This window comes from Cervus canadensis, chromosome 13, assembly GCF_019320065.1.
Source record: "Cervus canadensis isolate Bull #8, Minnesota chromosome 13, ASM1932006v1, whole genome shotgun sequence".
NCBI classification, from domain to species: domain Eukaryota; kingdom Metazoa; phylum Chordata; class Mammalia; order Artiodactyla; family Cervidae; genus Cervus; species Cervus canadensis.
Window position 1 is genome coordinate 7,104,302 of NC_057398.1, and position 22,058 is coordinate 7,126,359.

At 47.5% G+C, this 22,058-nt stretch overlaps 1 protein-coding gene and 1 long non-coding RNA gene across 4 annotated transcripts; one reads left to right on the forward strand and one right to left on the reverse strand.

Moving 5' to 3' along the window:
- Positions 1-3,326: 3,326 nt before the first annotated feature.
- Positions 3,327-19,685, reverse strand: IRF6 (interferon regulatory factor 6). 3 transcript variants are annotated; one of them, XM_043486246.1, is made up of 9 exons: positions 19,663-19,685; positions 15,298-15,380; positions 14,598-14,774; positions 10,692-10,896; positions 9,547-9,675; positions 7,042-7,200; positions 5,560-5,952; positions 4,727-4,845; positions 3,327-4,064 (listed from the first exon to the last, which is right to left on the reverse strand). In XM_043486246.1, exons 3-9 carry the CDS (start codon positions 14,769-14,771, stop codon positions 3,840-3,842), a joined length of 1,404 nt encoding a protein of 467 aa, XP_043342181.1. In that variant the 5' UTR covers positions 14,772-14,774; positions 15,298-15,380; positions 19,663-19,685; the 3' UTR covers positions 3,327-3,839. The 3 variants fall into 3 exon arrangements, with proteins under 3 accessions (XP_043342181.1, XP_043342179.1, XP_043342180.1); XM_043486244.1 differs by lacking the exon at positions 19,663-19,685 and adding an exon at positions 19,501-19,639; XM_043486245.1 differs by lacking the exon at positions 19,663-19,685 and adding an exon at positions 19,102-19,178.
- Positions 14,781-19,551, forward strand: LOC122452549. The gene is made up of 4 exons (XR_006272743.1): positions 14,781-15,011; positions 15,841-15,916; positions 17,629-17,695; positions 19,426-19,551. It is a non-coding gene; the product is annotated as an uncharacterized LOC122452549 (long non-coding RNA).
- Positions 19,686-22,058: the final 2,373 nt, after the last annotated feature.

The following is a 22,058-nucleotide window of genomic DNA, read 5'->3' on the forward strand; positions in this document are numbered from 1 at the left end:
GAGAAGTGGGTGGACAAATGTCCTGGCCAAGGTTCGTCATCGCTAAATAGGGCGTGAAGGGCATGAGTGTTTTCACTCCGAACAGCTGTGTGCTATGTATGCTTCTAGGCGCTGGAGGTATTGGCAGCATACGAAACAGACCAAAAAACCCACCTTTGTGGAGCCCAGGCTGTAGGAATTCAGTTTGCTGACTTCACATGAAAAATGAGAGTCAGAGATGGAGAAGCTTTTCAATCAGCTCATTAAGAAGAAAAAGTTATTTCACTGAAAGTTTTACCAGCGATATGACGCATACCACGAAGGGGAAGAATTTCTTGGGAAAATTCATATCTAAAGAAATGGCCCAAACTTGTTGATACATGAGCAGAGCAGAGGCTAAAGGGAACTGCGGGCACCTACCCTGGAAGTTTCACTCCTGGCTGTACCACCTACTCTGGAAGTTTAACTCCTGGCTGTACCTTGGGTCTTCAGACTGTGAAGAGAGACCACTGTGGAGTGGAGGTGTGGCCAGCTTGGAAGGACGACCGGCTTGTAGGGCTCCCATTTTAATGTTCTTAGCTCAGAGGGAGTCAGAAGCAGAGTAGAAACTAATTTTAGAATTTTTTCCCTCCCTGCGTTTATTTTCCCATAGTAGTTAACAATCTGGAAAAGGAAAGACTTATTTAGTTCATTCATTCTAACAAATATTTGAGAATGTACTATGTACCAGGTACTGTGCTAGGGCTGGCAGTACAGTCCAAGACACACAGTCCTTACCTCCAGCAAGTTTGCAGTCATGCAGGACACAGGTACTGAGCAATTACAAGGGAATCGATTATTCTGAAAGACAAGTGTAGGGTGCTCTGGGGACATATAGCCAGGGACCTAATTATGTGACAAGGGACCAGCCCAGATCCAACATTTGCCCTCTCATTTATACCTACCACTGGTTTTGGGGTTTTGTTTTCTTTTCCCAGTGAGATGCCATGAGAAGTCTTCATGCACCATTTCACCTCAAGGTTGGGAGGGAAGAAATGTTCTTTTTTGTCTCACTTATCAATATGATGTGGTTCCTATCCCAGACCACATTCAGGCAGTTCCAGAGTCTGCTTTTGAACAGAACGTGCAGATCCAGACTGTGGCCAACAGTGAAGGGTGGACAGTGGAGAAGGGTGGACAGTGAAGAAAACAAAAGCTGGTGACACCGCCTGAAGGCACAGAAGTAGAAAACCAAGGGAGGGTATGGTGTAACAATCAAATGAGATAGCAGACTCAGTCTCCAAGAAAGGATACCTGGCATCAGGACCAGAGAAAGAACACTGAGGGAGATCAGTGGAGAGCCCTGCATGCCTTGTCCCAGCATTCTGAAAAGGATAAAAAACAAGGAAGAAACTATGCTGTTGGGTTAAGGCCTCATAAAACCACTCATTCATTCCTCTGACATATTCATAAGCTTTTCATTACAGTCACATACTAAAAGTTCAGTCTTTCTTGGCACCTAAACACTATGCTCTACACCCTTTGCCAGCTCACATTTTCTGGGCCCTCATCCAGATGGACAGCCTGTTAGCATCACATAGAAAAAGGGGACGGGCCCGGCCCAGATCCAACAGTTGTCCTCCCAATGTATTTGTTGTGGATTCTTTTTTTTTCTAACTTTGAACTATGCAGACACAGAGGCAGCCAGATGTCAATTCCAAATCCCTCACTTCACCCACTCAGATGCTCCCAGAGTATAAAGTTTCTAGACCTTGCATATTTCCTGGTCTCTAGAAGCCCAACTTCTGCTCGCAATTGAGCACTCAGATTTCTCTTGTCATACTTTAGTAACAGCAGATCTACTAGGTCCCTTAGAGACCCTAAAACCACAGCTTAAGCATTCTGAATAAACAAGTACCATTGCTACTTGTAATTAAGGGGAGCTTATGGTTTTTAAATAAAGCTAGCCCAACTTTTTAGCAAGCTCAACTTCAGTAGCAAGTAGGAGGTGGCTTTAAGGGTAGCAGAGCAGACATGGACTTTCTTAATACGATATGGCCCAAAATAGGTATCAGCATTTGGGAGGATTGCGGCCTGCAACCAGAGACTAGCATCTTGTTTTCCATTTCGGGCGTGGAGTTTAAATTATGTAGAATTTCACCGTAAAAAGAGTAAAAGGGTCAAGGACAAAGTAAAAGCTAATGCCAGTTTGTGGCAGCCAAGGCTGCAATGTTCTGCACCACTCTTCACCTTAATTGTTCAAACGCACCTACCTCCTTCACCTTAATTGTTCAAACGCACCTACCTCCACCGAGGGAAACATGCAGGGTTGTACTACATGAGTCTTTTCCAGAAAAGCACTGCCCAGCCCTTCTTCACACTGCCCTTAACATATTCAACACCCTGTTTTTCCCAACTGCAAAAAATCCAAATGAAAGGAAAACGTGTCCATGCACAGAGGAACTGTCCTTGTCTCTTCTGTAGTCAGAGGCATTCGTCCTGCATGCCCAGCTCAGTCTCAGGTCTTCCTCAAAGAAGGGAAAGAAGAACAAGGGAGCTTTATCCTCTCTGAAGGCTCTCACTGAGTCATAGACTCCCATCTATCTCTCACATACACACACACACACAGTGGTACAGACATACCTCATTTTATTATTGTGTTTTGCTTTATTGCACTTTGCAGATACTGTGTTTTACAAATCAAAGGTTTGTGGCAACCCTGCATCAAACAAGACTGGTGGCACCATTTTTCCAACAGTATTTGCTCACTTCATGTCTATGTGTGATGTTTTGGTAATTCTCACAATACTTTTTTTTTGTTATTGTGATCTGTGATAAGTGATCTTTGATGTAACGATTGCAAAAAGATTATGACTCACTGAAGACTCAGATGGTTACCATTTTTTAGCAATCAAGTATTTTTAATTAAGGTATGCACATTTGTATTTTTAGATATACTGCTATTGCACACTCAGACTATGGCATAATGTAAACATAACTTTTATATGCCTTGGAAAACCAAAAAATCTATATGACTTGCTTTATGGCAATATTCAGCTTATCATGGGGGTTTGGAACCAGCCTGGCGATACCGCCGAGGTATGCCTGTATTTGAGTGGTAGCAAGGTGAACACCTGACCACAGAATCCCTAACCTTTTTCTATGTCAACAGCTTCCTTTTAGAAGCTCAATTTGTGAGCTTTTACTCCACAGGCTGGGTGACTTTCAGACTTTGGCACCTATTTCTGTTTAGATATCAAGCTTGGTTCCTAAGCAACCAGCTGGCACCCCTCCCTCCCTCTCCCCCGTCAGGGAACCAGCCTACTATACTAGCATAACAGGTCAAACGGAGATCAATCCTGGACAAATCGGTGCTTCAGGGGACTTTAATGAAAGCAAAAAAAAAAAAAAAAACCATGGCACAAGAACAAGGCAGAAGGGTTCTGTTCCAGGCAGTTTTGCCTTGTACAAATAGAATGAAGTCATCAAGTCAGAGTCTTAAAGCTGGCATTATTTCAGGCATCATTCTAACTCCTTCACTTTACAGTAACGAATATAAAGCCCAGAGGTTAAATGACTTGGTTCAACACCACCCCACTGGAAGCAAAGCTGCAGTTAGAACCCTGTTGTCCAAACTCCCAGGCTAAATCTCCTTCTATTGATACTACATTATACTACCTTGGGAGGTTTAAAGAAGAGGAAAGTATGAAGGGTGATTTTTTTCATAAATTAAATCAACTTTAAAAGCTAGACATACTTGGAGAGTCAGAGACTACTAATATTGTTAGAAGAAAGGCTTTTGAAAGCTGGCTAAATCTGAAAAATAAAAAATATCCATATGTACAATATTATAAAAAAGAGGAGGAAGATGGCATTCATGATCACTGAGCTGGCAGGGCAGGCGGCAGTTGCATGCTGGGGGTGGGCTGCATGGGCTGCCAGCTTTCCTGGGTTTGCAGGATGCGGTACAGCTGCTTCAGCTGAGCAACGATGTTATCCTTGATGTCTGGAGTTGAGATCTGCAGGCGGACACTGCCACTGTCAAAGGATCGTGTGAAGTCACCAGAAAACATCTCATAGATCATCCGAGCCACCACTGGAATGACCTGTTCAGGACACAGAGCACACTGGTATCCTCTGAGAAAAGGTTCAGAGAAAGAAAAAAAAAAAAAACAGCAGGAGGGACCCAAGATTGAAGGAAGGACTAGTGAGGTTATGGGAAAGTCCCCAACTTTAATGTCTAGACACAGAATATGCTTTCATCTCTCTGGACTATCCTGCCAAGGTTCACTTTAGAATTTGGTTCAGATGAAGGGAAAGAACCGAGAGGCAGCATCTCATCACATACCTAAATAAATAACTGCTTACTGACAAAGACTTTTACCCAAATTTCATCTATTGCCTATCCTGTTTCACAAATCCACAGCCAAACCCAAGTGGTCTTGCTGCCACTTTACAGAATATGTCCTTTAAAGTAGCTCAAAAAGACTTCTAAAAGAGCTGCAAAGAGTCATATCCTATTAGGCTTCTGCAAGACTCTAAAGTCATTGAGAAAACAGAGTCTCCCGTGAATCAGTAATTTGCCTTGAGGACCTCCTATTCTCCAGCCTGGTTCTACTGTACAATATACAAAACTCTGTTGCTCCTCCATCTCATGGGATTGAAATCCACATAGGCTGATGGATACCTCAACTGAGGGCTCAACCCCAGACCTACGGGCTAAAGCATTGATAAAAAGACAAAGAGTTGTTGACATTTATCTCCTCACCTGAACCAAGATGAGTTTCCTTTCCTGGGGTTTCCCATCTGGCCATTCTTCCCCAAAGCATAAGTAGATCTCAAATGGTGGTTGCTTCTCTATCTGTCCTTTCTGGTGGGCAATGAGATCTGTAGAACATGGAAGAGCAGTTCGGTATACTGGGTCATTCCACATCCACTCAGTAAACACCAGCGTTTAGGTTATGTTGTCTAGTGTAGTAGCCACTTGCCACATGTGGCTACTGCATTTAAATTCATTAAAAGTAGATGGTTCCTTAGTCACATTACTCACATCTACATAGTCAACAGCCACATGTGGCTAGTGACTACCATACCAAACAACACAAATATAGAAGATTTTCATCATTTCAGAGGGTTTTATCGGACACCACTTAAACTAGACTTGGGGTTCAAACCACATCGGAAAATTTACATCTCATTCCCCTCCTTGAATATACCTGCTTGAATTTGCCACTCAAATGTGTCCCAGATGAGAAGACTATATTTTTAACCACTTATGATGAGTAGGGTCACCTTCTAAAGTGAAGGATAAATAAGTTGGTGGACTCTGGGGAGCAATGAAAAGCTGTCTCCCTCTTCTGCCAACAAAGGAACCACAGCAAATCTAAAACTGGCTTCAAATATATAGCTTTGGAGTGGAACATCCTTCTGCCCTGGTCACTTTTATTTTTCAGAATCAAGGTTTTCTTCTACCTTGACTTCTTGCCGAAGAAACTATTTCCTTAGGATCTTTGCAGAGCCAGGAAAGGCGGGGCAGGAAGGAGGAAGACATACTTGCAGGGAGCCGTTCCCACCCATCAATCCTCTGAAAAAAAGACTCACCACTCAGGAACGTTTCCAGACAAAACAGTTTGACCTTCTTTTGTCTCTCAATCAGGTTGGGGGCAACAAGTGATGGGGCACATGGCCCAGACCAGTACACCTTGCACTGGCACAGCCTGATGGCATAGATGGCGTGCCCGCTGACCTCCAGAATCAGTCCTCTATCCATGACGTCTAGCAGCTTGCTGGTGAACAGCTTCTGCTTCTCATTGGTGATGTGCTCCGGCCCCGGGAACTTGACCTGTTCCAGGCTGATAGGACCAAAGAGCTCCTCCTGGTCAGGCATGGGACCCAGGTCCCCATAGAAGAGCCGGCAGCCTTGGGGGTTGCTCACGGTCATGGTCTGCCCATACTCCTTCCCACGGTACTGAAACTTGATGTCCAGGTCAGTCACTGCAAGGAAAGAAGGGACAGTGAGAGTCTTGCCCCACTGCTCTGCCTGTCCATCCCTAAGACTCGTGCAAGTCCATTAGGATCAAGCCACCTTTCAGCCAGCATCCAGGAAGGCCACGGGCATAGTTATCCTTCCTGCAACACAAGGAGACATCAACATATCCTGGGAGTATTCCCTCGAAAGGCTGCCTTGAAGCAAACAGTTTAAAGTCCATCTATACTATCTTGGTTCAGTCACCACTCCCTAACAGCTAGAATTCCTCCAACCAAAGTTCTGGGTCCTAGTCTCCCCATTTTGTACTGAGTCTTTACATCAATTGGCGTTAGAAGGAGCTGCTGAAAAAACTAAGGCCGCATCTGGTTTGTGTTATCATTTTTGACTCACTGTTTAAAGAAACCAGAGAGACAATAAAAAATACCAAGCCATCTTTCTGAAAAGTACACAGAGGAGCACACACTGTGGATCTGTTCTAATAATATATCACAAAAGGACACAGTAAGTTTGGTTTACTTGGTTCACAGCAAAGTAAATTTTCACTCAGCAAATGTCTATTGCACGCTATAGGTCTTATCAAAGCTATCAGCCTCTTGGACAAAATGGTAGTTCTCCCCCCTCCCCCAGCCCACCACCCCTACCCTGTGTATTGTGAAAGGGAGAGGCAGGACGTTGATTCTTCACTGAGATGGATTTGTGCCCAATTCAGAAAGAAATATTCTCTGGGTTCTAAAGCACCTCAAAACCCAAGAGCCTCCTTGACCAAATCCACAGTCAATAACCTCCCTATCCCACTGCCAACCTGGTCCCCAAATACCCCAGATACCCTGATAAACCCAGGCCTTCCACCCACCTAAGAGGTGAGTAACTCAGAGCTGCACAGTGGCCAATCAGAGGATCTCCTTGGGCAAGCAGGTATGGGCTAATGTTTCTTTACTTCTTCCCTAGTTACTCATCAGCCAGCCAGGAACCAGACACAGAGGCTGCCTGGGGGACTATTCTATACATGGCAAAGAAATGGAGGCAGAAGGTGGGGCAGGAAATGGACTATAATAGGAGCTGAAGATCCAGTTAGGAAACCAAGGCTTGCTTACTTGGGAGTGAGCTGATCCACAGCTCTGGAGAGCCGTAGAAAGGCTGTACAGGTGCCTGGGGCACTTCCATCTCCAGAGGTTCCGTTTTGGGCCACACTGCTTCAGGGCTGCAGTTGCCCACACTGCAGTTGCCCACGCTGGCTGGTGCTATCGGAGAACCTAGAAGAAGAGAAGGATGTGGGTGGGCTGGTGGGGTACCACCCATGCACACCACCTGGGGCTGAGGCTCCAAAACCTACAAGGTCCAACACTGGACCACGACTCAGCATAGCAGCCCAATAATTCCCCCAACGAACACCAAAAGAAACAAGGTTCTCCTGCTTCTGCTTCCTAATCTTGTTAGTTCTTGCATCGACTCATGATTCTGACGACGTGCATTTGCTGATGACTAACAGACAAGTGAGTTTTCTCTGGGGTTAAATTAGAATGGGTATGAATGTGAGGTTCCCTGTTGCAAAATTTGGGCCCAGCAATTAAATAGAAGCTGGTTGTCTTCTGTAAAATGAACTCAACTAAACTGGTTGATTAACTTTGAGTGTTAATACATAGAAATTTGTTTAAAAACAAACACTTTATATGCATGCAACTTCTAAAAGAATACTCAAGAAACTGGTAAGATCTGTCTTCTCCAGGAAAGAAACTGTTTAGAGAAAGGATGGAAGGAAAATCTTTCAGCTGATTTCCTGTTTGTACCATTATGAATTTAAACCATGTAAGAGTATTATTTATTCCAAAGTATCCAATTAAAGAATCTGAGGCTCAAAAGGTCAAAGGACTTGATTCTAAGTCCCATAGTAGCGAAGTGAAAAGCACTGGAGAGAATGAAAAACCCATCCTATTTCCCTGCTATTGTCAAAGTTGGCTCACTCCAAAGTTTTCAGATTTTTCCTCCTAACCTCACCTTTTATGCATCTATTCTTCAACAATTCTTCTTTCTCTGCCCAACAGCTCTGAAATCACAGAGGTTAATGTTTCTTTGATCCTTTGTGTACAAGCCTGGTTAAATCTATGTACCCATTTTACTTTTGTTTTTAATATATGTTCACATGTTTCCATAAAGGATCCAAGGTGGCCCATAACACAAGGCCAAACAACAGAATCTTTAATAAGACATGAAAAGAAATAGGAAATCAGAAAAATAATCTTTTTTAAATAGTAAAATAATAATAATTAAGTATATATGTCCTGGAAATGAGTTGTATCCTTTTAAGGGGTGAGAAGAACAGAATGAGTCAGCCAAGGATTTGGGAAAGGATCTCACATTTCCGAATGTCCAAATCTTAAGATTTCACTAAATGGGAATGTAGCTGTGGCAATATTAGCCTGAGCAAGCTCGATGATGACTGTCTTTACTCATCACTTGGTTGCAAAGTTATAAATGACAGGGTAAGTGAAAGAAGACAAGTAGACAGATAACAGTCATTTCTTGACTCTCCGAGGAAGGGGCATCCTCTAGAATAGGATATTCCAAAATCCTAAAGGAATCATCTTGCTATACTGAATTTTCTAGGTGGCAAAATTATCTCATTTTACCCATAGCAGCCAGGTAGCACTAGTGGTAAAAAAAAAAAAAAAAAACTTGCCTGCCAATGCAGCAGACATAAGAGCCTCGGGTTCGATCCCTGGGTCGGGAAGATTCCCTGGAGGAGGCATAGCAACCCACTCTAGTATTCTTGCCTGGAGAATCCCATGGACAGAGGAGCCTGGTGGGCTACAGTCCATGGAGTTGCAGAGAGTCAGACACAACTGAAGCAACTTAGCATGCAGGCACAGCAGATGGAACTTAGAAAGGCAGGAAAAGCTGCTCAACAATGCAAATCACATGTCTAGGAGCATGTCAGTGGAAAGTTCAAGTGCAGATGCTGCAGAAGAGACATTCGCCCTGTGTTTGAGAATCCTGTGCAACAGAAAATGCAGTATCTGCTCTGTCATGGAGTGACCCTCAAACCTCTCAACTCGTTTTTCCTGGGATGCTGAATTCAAAAGGTTAAAAAAAAAAAAAAAAAGATAAAAGTCTCTAGTAGATAAATTTTATAAGAGCCTAGTATTAAGAGCTGTAGAAGCCACAAGGGTCCCATGATACAGTCTTACCAGAGTAGACCCTGTTAAGACAGTGACAGAAAATTCATACCAAGACAAACACCAGAAGAATTGGTCTCCAATTCATAAAAATGATCTCTGCACTTTGACCTGACGAAAATCAGCTAAATTTGTAACAGCTGGTGTATTTGTATATGCGATTGAGAATGAATTTCATTTTTTAATTTCTCTGTATTATCACATAAGTCTCAGAAGATGCTCTCTATGCCTAGAAGCCACCCCACTGGGATAACTGGGCCTAGGAATTCCTTTGCCTATGACCCTTACTTGCTAACATCCTGGCAGCCTGGCCACAGGGTCTAGTCATTGCTCCCAAGGCAGCGGTGGATATAATGTCAACAGTTGCAAAATGAAAGCCCCTTACCTCCTCTTCATCCCTCCACACCCACCCATCACCCCACTCACCATTGATGTTCAGGAAGGGGAAGGTGTCCTGAATGGGGACGTGGTGCTGTGACTGGTCCAGCTCATCCTCCTCATCTTCTTCATCCACATCATTGTCTTTCTCATCCCAAGGAGCAGACCCAGTGGATCCTACCCGAAAAACAGATGCACAGGCCCACAAACGAGCCGCTCACTTTTCACCGTCATCCTGGTAGCTGACCCACTATTCCAGCTAGCCACTGCCAGCACAGACGCTCCTGGGGTTCAGTGTGCACCCCCAATGCCCTAGCCAAAGTGTGAGGACCGAAGGTGTTCACCACCTCCTTCCAGCTCCTTCTCTAGAACCCTAATGTATGCTCTCACCCTATTCCCTTCTCCTAGAAAACTTTTAACTTCTACTCTAAACCTACTTTGATGCATTAACATCCCTTTTAAGGACCCAAGGACCACAACATCTCTCCTTTGTAAACTTAATGTGAGGACAGAAACTTCCCTCAAGGTGGGACATCCCTAGATTCACTGGGGGTCAAGTCTAAGTTACCTGGCTCTTAATTGGATCGTACCGTACAAATTCAATGACATTCACCCATCATTTATAAAGAGAACTTATCAGCTTTTAGAATGTCATGTTAACCGCCGCCCCCCCCAAAAAAAGAAAGCATAATAAAAGTTAGTTGGCTTAAAAAAAAAAAAAAGAATGTCATGTTAATTGATTCTTAGAATAGCCTTTGAAATAGGCAGGAAAGACGAGAGCCCAGGTTTTATAATGGAAGAAACTGAGGCTCAAAAGGTCAAAGAATTTGATTCAAAGTCCCATGGTAGCACAGTGAAAAGAACTAGGTTTAGAACTCAGACCTTCCAAGTTTTAATCCCTCCTTCTTCTAAACTCTCTGGCCTCTCTTCTCAGGGCTGAGCCCAGAGAGAAGCTATTTTTACAGAACTCTATGCGCCCTCCATTTTCTAATGCTTTAGTGTTCCACTAAGTGAGCAGGAACACCTTGCTGCATTTATATCTTTTGTTCTCTGAGCCTTTTTAGGAACAGGATTTCTTGTTCAGCAGTCATAAACGTTCTAAGAGAGGCAATTTTCAAGTCAGCTATCTCTTGAAGGATCTGGCCAGGAACCCAGCACACTGTCCACCTTCTTCCCAGCAGCTGGGGCCTCACCTGGGTTAATGATCGAGCCCTGGGGCTGGGGGATGTCACACACTTGATATATCTTCACTGGGTTCATGGGCACCTCCTTGGTGCCGTCATACATCAGATTGAATTCTCTGCTCTTGTTGAGAGCACAACGGAGCTGGGCCTTCCATTTAGCTGGGTCGGGGTCATCCACCCCTTCCTGGTATTTCCCTGTCTCCACAGCCCAGGCCTGAAAGGACAGGAAACTGCAGTGAATGCCTGCTGTTGCCCAGACATGCTGCAAAGCGTGCCCACCCTCCCGCATGCAGACAGACACACACAGCCCCGCCTGGCCGCCCCATCGTCCCAACCCCAGTGTACAGAGGCTGCAGCAGGAAACACCACCCTGGAGGACCAGGCAAGGGAGAGAGATTAAACCAGATGCAAATATAATCTTGGGAAAAGAGGAGCCTTATCTCAAGCTTTGGTGCCAGTTGGTGACTACAACGGCCATAATGAAGGACTGAAAATAAAGAAACATCTGAACCAAATGTACACTAAGATGCTAATGGTAACTTTGAAAGCAGGATTGCAGCCAATTTTTCTTGTTTTGTTTTACTTTTTTTTGACATGAGTTGCTTATGTAACAAGAAGAAAAAGGAAGATGGCATATGATATGAAGAGTGTGGTCTTGCTGTTCCCTCCCCCTTCCGTCTTCAATCTGATGCACAAATAACTGCAGGAGCCAAGTGCCGTTAGGACTAAAATAGCCTGCAGGAGGGCAGGGCATGCACTCTGAGAATTCACCTCGCCTCAGCGGGCGGCGGAGGGCCTCACATCCTGATAAACTCACACGGCCCGCCTTTCCCTACTTCCTCAAACTCCCACACTGGGAACATTTCTTTGGAAACACCAGTGGCTGGTGGCCTGGGCCAAAACCACGGTGGCCTCGCCACTCTGGCTCTTAGCTTGCAGGTCTAACAGGCATCCATGTGTCTGCTTCATGGGCTATCCGCCCTTCCCCGCCATGGACATATTCTCCATGTCTGCGCTTTCTTCAGGGCTGTGCAGTACGTCCTGGTGCAGAAAAGGGGGGTGTCGTCTGCCGAGGACCCAAGATCAGGAAGCACACGGCAGCTTATTCAAGCTGACGGGGCCCGCCGCTCGTCCAGTCACACCTCCCCGCCTCCGACCCTGACTGTGGACTCCTTCCTCAAGCCCAGATGGGAGTTTTTCTGCCCCGTCCTCTGAGCACTCTGGTCTCCCTCAATCACTCCCTGCAGTGCCTCACAGTCATGAGAAAGCTTCTTCCAATGGCCACCCTGAATCCTTCTCCTCCAGTTCACTCACGTCTTCCTACCCTCTTCTGGGCCGGGGGCTCCCCTCTTTGCGGTGTGGAGTGAAGAGCGCTGACAAGGCTTCTGCCCTCAGTGAGGCAGGCTCCATCGCATCCAGCCCCCAGTAGGAGATCTCCACCTCACGGGCCCCCAGTGTCCAGGGAGTCCTATCTCCAGTGGCGCCTGGCGGTACCTGGCGGCTGCCCCTCCCTGTTTTCCCCTCCGTTTGTTTGACCTCCAGGTCCACTCACCTTCTGGCCCCACTCGGCTGGCTTGGGCAGTGCTGACTTTGGCACAGGTCTGCAGATTTCTGTGGCTCCCTGAATCCCTGCCCCTCTATGGAGAGCAGCCAGACTAACCCAGAACCCTTTCTGCTCACAGCACAGCCACCCCCAGGGCCCATTCAGACACTGTGGAGGACCTGAGGCTGATGCAGCAGAGGGTGGTATCCACCACGTGACAGCCATTGTCTTCATAAACAACCTGTGTTCAAACCCATTCTGAGATTCTGGTCACCGGGCAGGTCCCTATTTCTCTTCCAAAAATGGACACAGTCGCTGCATTTTTATGGCAATTTATGAGTCCCTTTCTAGACGTTTATTTCACTCAATTCTCACAACAATCTCGTGAGGCAGGCAAGACTGGTTTTATCCCGGTTTTACCGAAGGGGAAGCTAAAGCCCAAAGAGATTATGTGACTTGTTCAAGACCACACATGCGAGTGAGTGACGATAGTCGGACCTGAAGCCAGGAGTCCCAGCTCCTGGTCAGAAGGGGCTGTCTGATAATGGAACGGGGACCAGATAGGCCTGGGTTCAAACCCTGGCCCCACCACTTATTGGCTATGTGATTTGGGCAAGTTACGTAGCCCCTCTGAGATTCAGCTTTTACATCTGCAACAGGAAGGTAACATCTTCCTTCCAGCGTCATCAAGAACTAAATGAGATAATGCGCCTAGAGTATGCAGCAGACACCCTCTTAATGCTGGTCGTCACCTCGACACCCTGATCCTGCCAAAGGCCTGCCAGAGCTTGGGATCTGTGAAGGCACCCTCACTTTCCTCCTGACACCCAGACCTCCCCTTAGCATTCCCCAGACAGATCCACAGATATAACTAGGACAGAGCAGCTGCCCACAGCCACCTTTTCCTCAAGCCCTAAGGATTCAGAGCATTTCTCGTGAGTGGAACCTTCAGGAACCAGCCTCTTTCCCCGTGGCCAACCACCACCAGGCACTTCAACCGCAAGTCCGGCTGCAGGCCAAGGCCACGGCAAGAGGCCAGCTGGGCCCATCGTCCTCTGATGCCAGCTCCAATAATTGGTGGTGGTTTCCAGATGGTTTCTTTACCACTTTCATATCATTATTAAATTTTTTAATTAAAAGCACTGATTTACTTTGTAAGTATTCACAGGCCAATTTTTTCTCTACCTCTCGTCTCTATATCCAATATAACTATATTGGGTGGTGAACAGTTCTAGGATGGGTTCTCCTGGCCCAATCTCAGATGCCCAGAACCTCGGGCATCAGTCTAGAGAGGTTCAGGATAGAGACTGGATTTCACTTGACTTCCAGCTGCTAGTCAGGGAAAAAAATGGAGAAACTCATTTCTCCGTGTTTTGGAGCTGCAGGAACTAAAGTTACTCAAGAGACAGAAGACTGACCAGCACAGAGAAGTTGGTCTGGAGCGGAGGCACAGTTTCCAGAGTTACAAACCACATAATAGCCCTTCCCACAACTACCTTCTCACTGACTTCCATCTTAGATTTTGGTTTCACTTACATTTTATAAAATGCCATGTGATTCAGTCTTGTTTTCAGTTAAGCAAAATAACTCTCACATTCAAGCTATTCTTTAGTGAAGAAAATATTTGTAGAATAAAAACCTGTAATTAAATCACCTTTTCTTTTTTAAGATGGCACAGTGATAAACAACCTGCCTGCCCCAATGAAGGAGATTCAGGTTCGATCTCTGGGTTGGGAAGATCCCCTGAAAGAGGAAATGGTGACCCACTCCAATACTCTTGCCTGGAAAAAATCCCATGGACAGAGGAGCCTGGAGGGCCATAGTCCATGGGGTCGCAAAGAGTCAGACACGACAGGGCACGCATGCATAGATGGATGGGGCGAAATGTTTTAAAACCAAAAGAAACTTGCAGTGGGCCCTCAACACCCATTCTACGGGCTGTTAGAAGCCTGCTATCACTCAGTAGTTCTGCCTGGGTCTGGATAGCCATTTCCAGACCAGAGAAAGAGCCTTGAGTGAATGAAAGATTGACTGCTGGCTGACCCTCCAGAGGTCTAGAACAGCCCCAGCCTACAGGCAATTAACAGGAGCATAGCCAGTCACATGTGGCATCCCTTGGGATGTGAGCTGAGTACCTTCGGCCGATGGGAAAGAATAAACGGCCTCAACTGTAATAACAGACATGCCCCAACAAGAGAAATCACTATGCCTGTTAAGTCTGTCCCCCCACCCACATCAACAACATTCTGCTGCATCAGCATTTTGGATCTAGGACCTTCTTCATGCCAAAATTGAAAACAAGACAACAAAAAACCAGAAGGGCCTAAGAACTGGGAAACGTCTCGAGTGAGACGGTAAAAGAAGACCTTTACCTTGAAAATGGTGTTTTCCTCCTCTTGCTGGGGGCTGTGCCGAGTGGCATGCTTCCAGGGGATCTGGAAGCGTTTGGAGTCCCTGTGTAGCCAGATGAGCCCCGGGTACAGGCCACTATCCACTTGGGCCACCAGCCAGGGCTTCAGCCGAACTCTGCGGGGGTGGAGGGCCATGATCTGGGTTGGGGGGAGGGGGGAGAAGTGGGGAGAGGAGAATTAGGCCAGCCCCTGGGAAAAGTTCCCAGCCACTGTTCCCGTATGATAGAGCTACAGTTTCATTAGATTACAGCAAAGAAACTAAATATGGGAATAAACTGTGCCAGGTGGGGAAGAAAAGAAGAGGTTAAAAGGTTCTTTTGATTCTTCTTCCAAAGCCATTTATTTTTCATGCTCCAGCCAAATCAGACTTATCATGTAAGTAGATCACATTTCTTCTATTTAAATCCTGAGGCAGAAAAATAAAAAGATGATGTCATCCCTGCTGGAACACAGTCCTTCCTGAAGTACCAAGGGAACAGAAGGCAAATTGCCCTTTTCAATCTCATCTCAGGAGAGGGAAGAAAAAAGTTATGGAAACAGCAAAGGATAGACAAGAACTTGAAGCGTGCGCTCTCTTTTTTAGACAACTATGGAATGACAGCATCGTGATGAGAGAGAAGCAGGCAAAGGGGTGGGTGCTGGTGGCAAAGTCCTCACTTACATCGATGAGCAGGCAGTGTCTCCACAGAAATTTGAGAGCTGGGCCTCAAGTCAGGTTTTCTTTCTCTGGGCCACCCAAAGGTTCTGTACAGGGGGGAAAAAAAGGGAAGGGGAGTCTGAGCTGGTTATTCCTAGAACAATCCAGTGCTCTGTAACTGAGTCTGGTAAAGCTCAGAAGCCCTGAAATAATCAAATATCACAGTACCTAACCCTAGAGTCCTAAAAACAGTCATGAGACACGCTCCCTACTGTTAGGACAGCCTCCTCACCTGGGTCTGTTTATCTCCCCCACAGAGGCTGAGTGGAACTGATTGGCTACAGGAGCCAGCCTGGGTAAAGTCTGCAATTGATTCTCATAAAAATAGAAGGGCTCAGCACAGCCTACCAGATAACGTTCGGTGCCAGCGGGGAAACAAAGGCCGGTCCCAACTGGGTGGCTAAAAGAAAGAGCAAACCCTTGGAGGATTGCTTGCCTGGGATGCTGCATTTAGAGTCTTTTTTTTTTTTTTTTGGTGTTCTTATCTCACTTTGTTTTTACTTTCAGGTGAGAAAGAGATGCCTGCAAAACAACGTTCATTCAACAAATATTTGTTCGTCAGCTACTGTGTGACAAGCGCGAGGTCAGTTACTAAACAGAATGTTTTCATCAGACTGCCTGAAGAAATACATGCTGGAATTGCTCAAACCCCACAAGAACCTGAGAAAAGGAAGATAAATAAGTCACCTTCCCACCAAGAAAGATTCCCACCAGGGTTGCGGTTCAGAAATCAAACCCGTTGAGTCAGCTTAAGTCTCCCCCTCGGAGGAGCTTAGCTGAGAGGGGGGCCCCTAACGCGTCACTTCTTTTCTGAGCCAGCCTGACAACCAACGGGAAAACTCAAACCCAGCTGGGTCACTGGCACTTTAAGAGCAAAGCAGGACCTGCCCCCACCTGAGCCTTCTGACCCAGTTACCAAGCCTTGAAACTGAAACCTGCCCCCCTAGGGAGCAGAGCTCCCCACGGGCAGGCAAGGTGGCAAGGGGTGTTCAAGTGCCCTCTACCCCCGAGTTCTTGGCCTTGGTGTAGGTTGCTCCGTAGGGCAGCAAATCAAGCTATCAAACCCGGGAGAACATTTACCTTATAAGGAGGAGAGAATGCATATCCTCCGCAGGGCAAGTTCTAGCCTTCCCTTCCTCAGTCCTGGCCTGTGATAATGGGGGGGATGGGGCGAAGGAAGAACCAAGAGAACCGGAAATGGGTGGCAAAGGGGTCCACCTAGTGAGGGGCTTTTGAGAAGATCTACTGCAATACGGTCAGCCATCCTATACTTTTCCCTGGTAGTTCAGGAGGTGAAGAATCTGCATGCAACATGGGAGACCGGGGTTCGATCCCTGGGTCAGGAAGATCCCCTGGAGAAGGGAATGGCAACCCACTCCAGTATTCTTGCCTGGGAGATCCCATGGGCAGAGGAGCCTGGCAGGCTAGAGTCCGTGGGATCGCAAAGAGTCAGACACGACTGAGCGACTAACACACTTGTTGCAATATGGTCAGTCCTGTGTCTAGGACTGGCAGACATGTGAAATCCACCTCTTATAGGATCGCAGGCTTTAAAGAAGAGGGTTCCTCCTAGTTGATCCATGGCACATCAAGAAAAAAATTAAGGCAACCAAGCCAACACAAGGAACTTCACACAGAGTGATGTGGAGGGAGAAGTATCCACCCATGGAGATCAGTGATTGAGATCTAGAGCCATGTTCTCAGCATTCTCTCAAGATGGCAGCACGCAGGGGCAACCCTACCCCGCCTCCTCCTCCCTGCCCCACCTCCATCACAGCTAACCCTCCCCATCTTCTCCAAGCCAACCAGCATCTCCACCTGCCACCCAGTAACTAAGACTACAAAAACAGGGAGAGAGGGAAAATTGGGAGGCAATCAAAATAACAGGGAAAAACAGCTAATCAGACATTCATAGGCTGCTGTATCAAGCAGCTATGAACATCGAGGCATCTGAAGAATTTTTATTGGATTTGGGAAAATGTTTATATATGTACTTAAGAGGGAAAAGGCATCGTACAATATTGACTGGATAGTATCTCCTCCATCTTGTAACATAACATGCACTTGTGTATATATGCGCATAGAATTTTTAAAAGGGGTAGAAATAAGATATAGATGCAACAAGAAGTTCGTAGTCGTTACCCAAGTAGTTACCTTAGTGATGGTAGGATTGTGGATGACTTTCACGCTTCCCTACATACTTTTATACGATTCACATTTTCCTACAATGGCATGTTTTAATTTATAGTTTAAAAACAGAACACTACAAGTAATATTTTTTTTTTTTAACCACAGGAAGCTAAGGCATTCTTGGCCACTGGGACGTAAAAAAGATGATGGCCTTCAGCTAACAGAAACCATGGTAACAACAATCCTCTATATCTACAAAGGCTTTATAGTTTTCACATACGTGTTTACTTAACGTGTCTGACTTCATCCTCATGATCTAGAAGTATTATTATCATCCCCATTTTACAGCTGGGTTAACTGAGGCACAGCAACGTGTTTTAACTGGGGCCTGGACCCAATACTTCCGAGTCAGTGGGCTCTACCATAACCTGCCACCGCACCCAGCCCTCCGAGTCTCTCCCTTCTTCTGTACACCAAGAGCAAAAACCAAACACATCGACAAAGATCCAAGCAGCACAGAGGGCCAACAAAATGCTTGGGGGGGGAGACTGCATGACACCCACCCTCAAACACATCTAAACCAAAGGTTTCTTTCAAAACTCTCTTGCCACCCAAATCCCAAGGCCCACAGAACAACCCTAGCCTAGTTGAATTCAGCTCTGGCTATCTCTAGCCACCATTATAGCAAAATTCAAGGCCTGAGTCTCCAACAGGTATTCAACCAGCCACAGAACAAAGATGCTAACCCAATCACTCCCCTCACACTGGGCACTGAGCACAGATGCTTTCAACCTCCCCAATGCATGAACTATCCTCTCTCACACCCCAATCCAGGGAACAGGTCCCCTAGAAACACCTGCACTGCCATCTCTGCAGCCCCTGCCCAAGAACACGGCCACCCCAAAGCCGAGATTCAACTGTCAGTGATTTTGCTCAGAGTAAAACACACACACCCTCATTTCTTGCAGACAGGCCTCAAGGGATGGTCCTGCTTTTTTTCTCCCTCCTCTTGGAGGGACCTGAAATGCCATCTTCCAAGTTCCCCGGTCTTTCCTCCATTTAGTTCAGCCCCGTTTAGGGGTAAATTCTGAGCCTCTAGCCATAATTCCTATGCCCTTCCCCCGCTGCTTGATTGAAGTTGGGGGCTGGAGAGAGCTAGCGACCCTGTATGGGGTGCTGGTGTCAAGCGTTATGCAAACATCTAAGCCTAAAGAACTGTCCTGGGTCGGCACCCCGCCTTCCCCAACCCCTGCTCAAACGCGCCTTCTTCCTCTCCCTTCCTGGCTTCCACTTTTGACAGCGACTAAGACAGCAGGGTGGCGTCGGGTGACCCCTTTACCACACAGCAGGCTCCCTGTGAACACGGGCACCCCGGGCCTGCTTTCCACCCCGGCCTGGAAGACTTTCCCCACTTCTCCACACCCGCCCTCCAGCCCCTTCAGGCGAAGAGCGCCTCACCCCCAGAGCAACCACGCCCGGTGCCACCCTCCCCGGCACCTCGTTTGGCTACTTGGAAATCCACGGGTGTCTCCCAGGCCCAGGGAGAGGGGTCTGACGGTGCGAAACAGATTCCACGGGAGAAAACAAACTGGCCGAAGCTACTGGTCGCCCCGACCCGCAATTTCTCAAAACACCCACCAAGATCAAGGGCCAGCCGTCCGTCCTGGGAAATCCCCTCTTTGGGCAGCTAGGGCCGGCGGAGTGGCGAGCCGGTAGGACCAGAGGGGTGGAGGCGCCTTAGCGCGCCCCGACGGTGGGTGGGTGGAGGCTGGGAGCCGCGCATTCCCGCTGGGCGGGGAGGGAAAGGAAGTGGACCGAAGCAAGTGGTCGGGAAGGGTCCGGCGATCCCAAGCTGGGGCTGACCATCCAGTAGCCACCTGGGTCACAGGGACGGGCACCCAGCCCTAGAGGACATCGCCCGACGTACAGATGTCCCTAAGCAAGCTCTCCTCACCCCTGCAGGCTCTGGAGGGGACCCTTCACCAGCGGGCGTGTCCTCCCTTCCCCAAGCCAGTCTCCGGACTTTGGCGTTCCCACCTGTCTTCAATCCGGCTGCCAGAAGCCAACGTCCCTCCGAACCAAGTCCCCAGGTACGATCACCCGCCGCCACCGCGCTCCTCGACCCGTAGGGAGAGAAACGCCTGGCTGTGAGCTGGTAGGGACTACGGGCTCCGCTCCCCGCCCCGCGCCGGCCCTCACCTGCCTGGCCCAGGTGCGCCAGGCTCACGTCAGCGCCTCGCCCGGGGACGCCGCGGCCCCCACCTCCGCCGCCCGGCCCCGCCTCCCAGGTGTGGCCCCGCCTCCCAGGTGTGGCCCCGCCTCCCAGGTGTGGCCACGCCCCCGCGTCCGGGATTGGCGGGTCACGAGAAATATGATACCCTGTGTTCCTGGGAGGCCCAGGCCCTCGCAGCGCCTTCCCCACCGCCCTGCCCTGCTCCTCATTCAGGCTGAGAAGGTAAACGCCAGGATTCAGGTCTAGACCTGACCCCTCGGGGCTCGTGGGCTTGTGCACTGGAAGCGACTGCGAGGAAATCTAAGTCGAGGAGATTTAGATCTAAGTCGAGAAGGGGCCTCCCTCCCTCCTGCCCAATAATTACCCCTTTGGTATGGAGGTGGTGCTAGTAGGAAGTAACCTGCTTGCCAAGGCAGGAGACATAAGAGACACGGCTTCGATCCCTAGGTCGGGAAGATCCCCTGGAGGAGGGCATGGCAATCCACTCCAGTGTCCTTACCTGGAGAGTCCCATGGACAGAGGAGCTTGGTGGGCTACAAGTCCACAGTGTCACAGAGTCGGACACAACTGAAGCGGCTTAGCCCACACGCCTGGAGACAGTTAACTACAAATAAGGGTTTAGAGATTCTCAGTTTAGTTCAGTTTAGTCGCTCAGTCCTGTCTGACTCTTGGTGACCACATGGACTACAGCACACCAGGCCTTCCCTGTCCATCACCAACTCCCGGAGTTTACTCAAACTCATGTCCATCGAGTCAGTGATGTCATCCGGCCATCTCATCCTCTGTCAGCCCCTTCTCCTGCCTTCAATCTTTCCCAGCACATCAGGGTCTTTTCCAGTGAGTCAGTTCTTCACATCAGGTGGCCGAAGTATTGGAGTTTGAGCTTCAGCATCAGTCCTTCCAATGAATATTCAGGACTGATTTCCTTTAGGATGGATCGCTTAGAAGTCTGAAAAAGATTGGCACGGAAACACACACACATGCACACACCCGTACACACACACACAAGAACACATATACCAAATGTCCCTAAGAGTCATTTTACTTTAAACCCATTAAAAGAAAATCTCCTCCCTGCCTGCCAACTTTGCCTCCACAGGGTCCCCCTCCCTGCCTGCCGACCTTGCCTGTTCTCAGCCATTGCCGGCTTGCTGTGATGTGTTTTTGTGGGCTAAGCAGCTTTGTTTATAGTCCAACTCTCACATCCATACATGACTCTGGAAAAACCATAGCTACATAGGGTCCATAGTCCATAGGGTCACAAAAAGTCGGACAACTGAAGCGCCTGAGCATGCATGCATGGAGACAGTTAACCACAAATAAGGGTTTAGAGATTCTGGGCTGGCCCTATTACCTGTGGGCCTGTGTAAGTGGAGCGGGGTGTGGGGAAGGGACCCAGGATACTTGGTCCCTTCTGAGGAAAGCCCTGTGGCTTCAGGGCAGGAATTCTGCTTTTACTCTGCCCTTCACCCCTGTGACCCTAAATGAGTTCCTTAGCTGCTTGGTTTTGATTTCCTCATCTATTCAATGAGAATAATACTCCTGCCTTTTCCAAATACTATCTGGTAATGATTAAAAGCATGGCCTTTGCAGCCAACTATTGGGATTCAAATCCAACTCCATCAGTTACTATAGACTTGGGCAAGTTTTCCTAAGCTGTCCCCGCTTCAGTGTCTTATCTGTGAAAAGTGAACATGAAAGTCACTGAGTTGTTTCCTACTCTTTGCAACCCAGGCCAGAAAACTGGAGTGGGTAGCCTTTCCCTTCTCCAGGGGATCTTCCCAACCCAGGGATCAAACCCCAGGTCTCCAACATTGCAGGCGGATTCTTTACCCGCTGAGCCACCAGGGAAGCCCATCTGTAGAAGGACGCAAATAATCATATCTACCTCCAAAGGGTATTGTGAGTATTCAAAAAATTACTTCATTAAAGTGCTTGGAATGATATTTGGCACTTCCCAACTGCAGTTGGGAATACCATTTTTATTGATGTGAAGATAAAAAGTACCATAAAGGGAGTGCCTCACAGAATAAACAGACCTCTCCTACTATTGATGTTTATTTATTCATTTTAAAATACCCATTTTCATTTATTTATTATGAATGATTATTATAAGCTACCATAAATGGTTCATTGATCATAAGTTGTTTCTTTTATCCAGGTGCAGCGCTAGGTCTTCTTCGCTGCACGTGGGCTTTCTCTAGTTGCGAGCAGGGGCTACTGGTCATTCAGCATGTGGGCTCCTCACTGTGGTGGCTTCTCATTGCAGAGCACAGGCCCTGGAGCGCGGGCTTCAGTAATTGCGGTGTATGGGCTCAGTAGTGTTGGCATCCAGGCTTAGTTACTCCAGGGCATGTGGGAT

What these genes read in the sequence shown, in the direction of transcription:
- IRF6 (XM_043486246.1), bottom strand. Translation starts at nt 14,771, where the DNA reads ATGGCCCTCCACCCCCGCAGAGTTCGGCTGAAGCCCTGGCTGGTGGCC. An exon ending in CCCCTTCCTGAACATCAATG is followed by an intron (nt 7,201 to 9,546) that starts GTGAGTGGGGTG and finishes CTCTTCTTCTAG; the next exon opens with GTTCTCCGATAGCACCAGCC. An exon ending in GGAAACTCATCTTGGTTCAG is followed by an intron (nt 4,065 to 4,726) that starts GTGAGGAGATAA and finishes TGTCCTGAACAG; the next exon opens with GTCATTCCAGTGGTGGCTCG.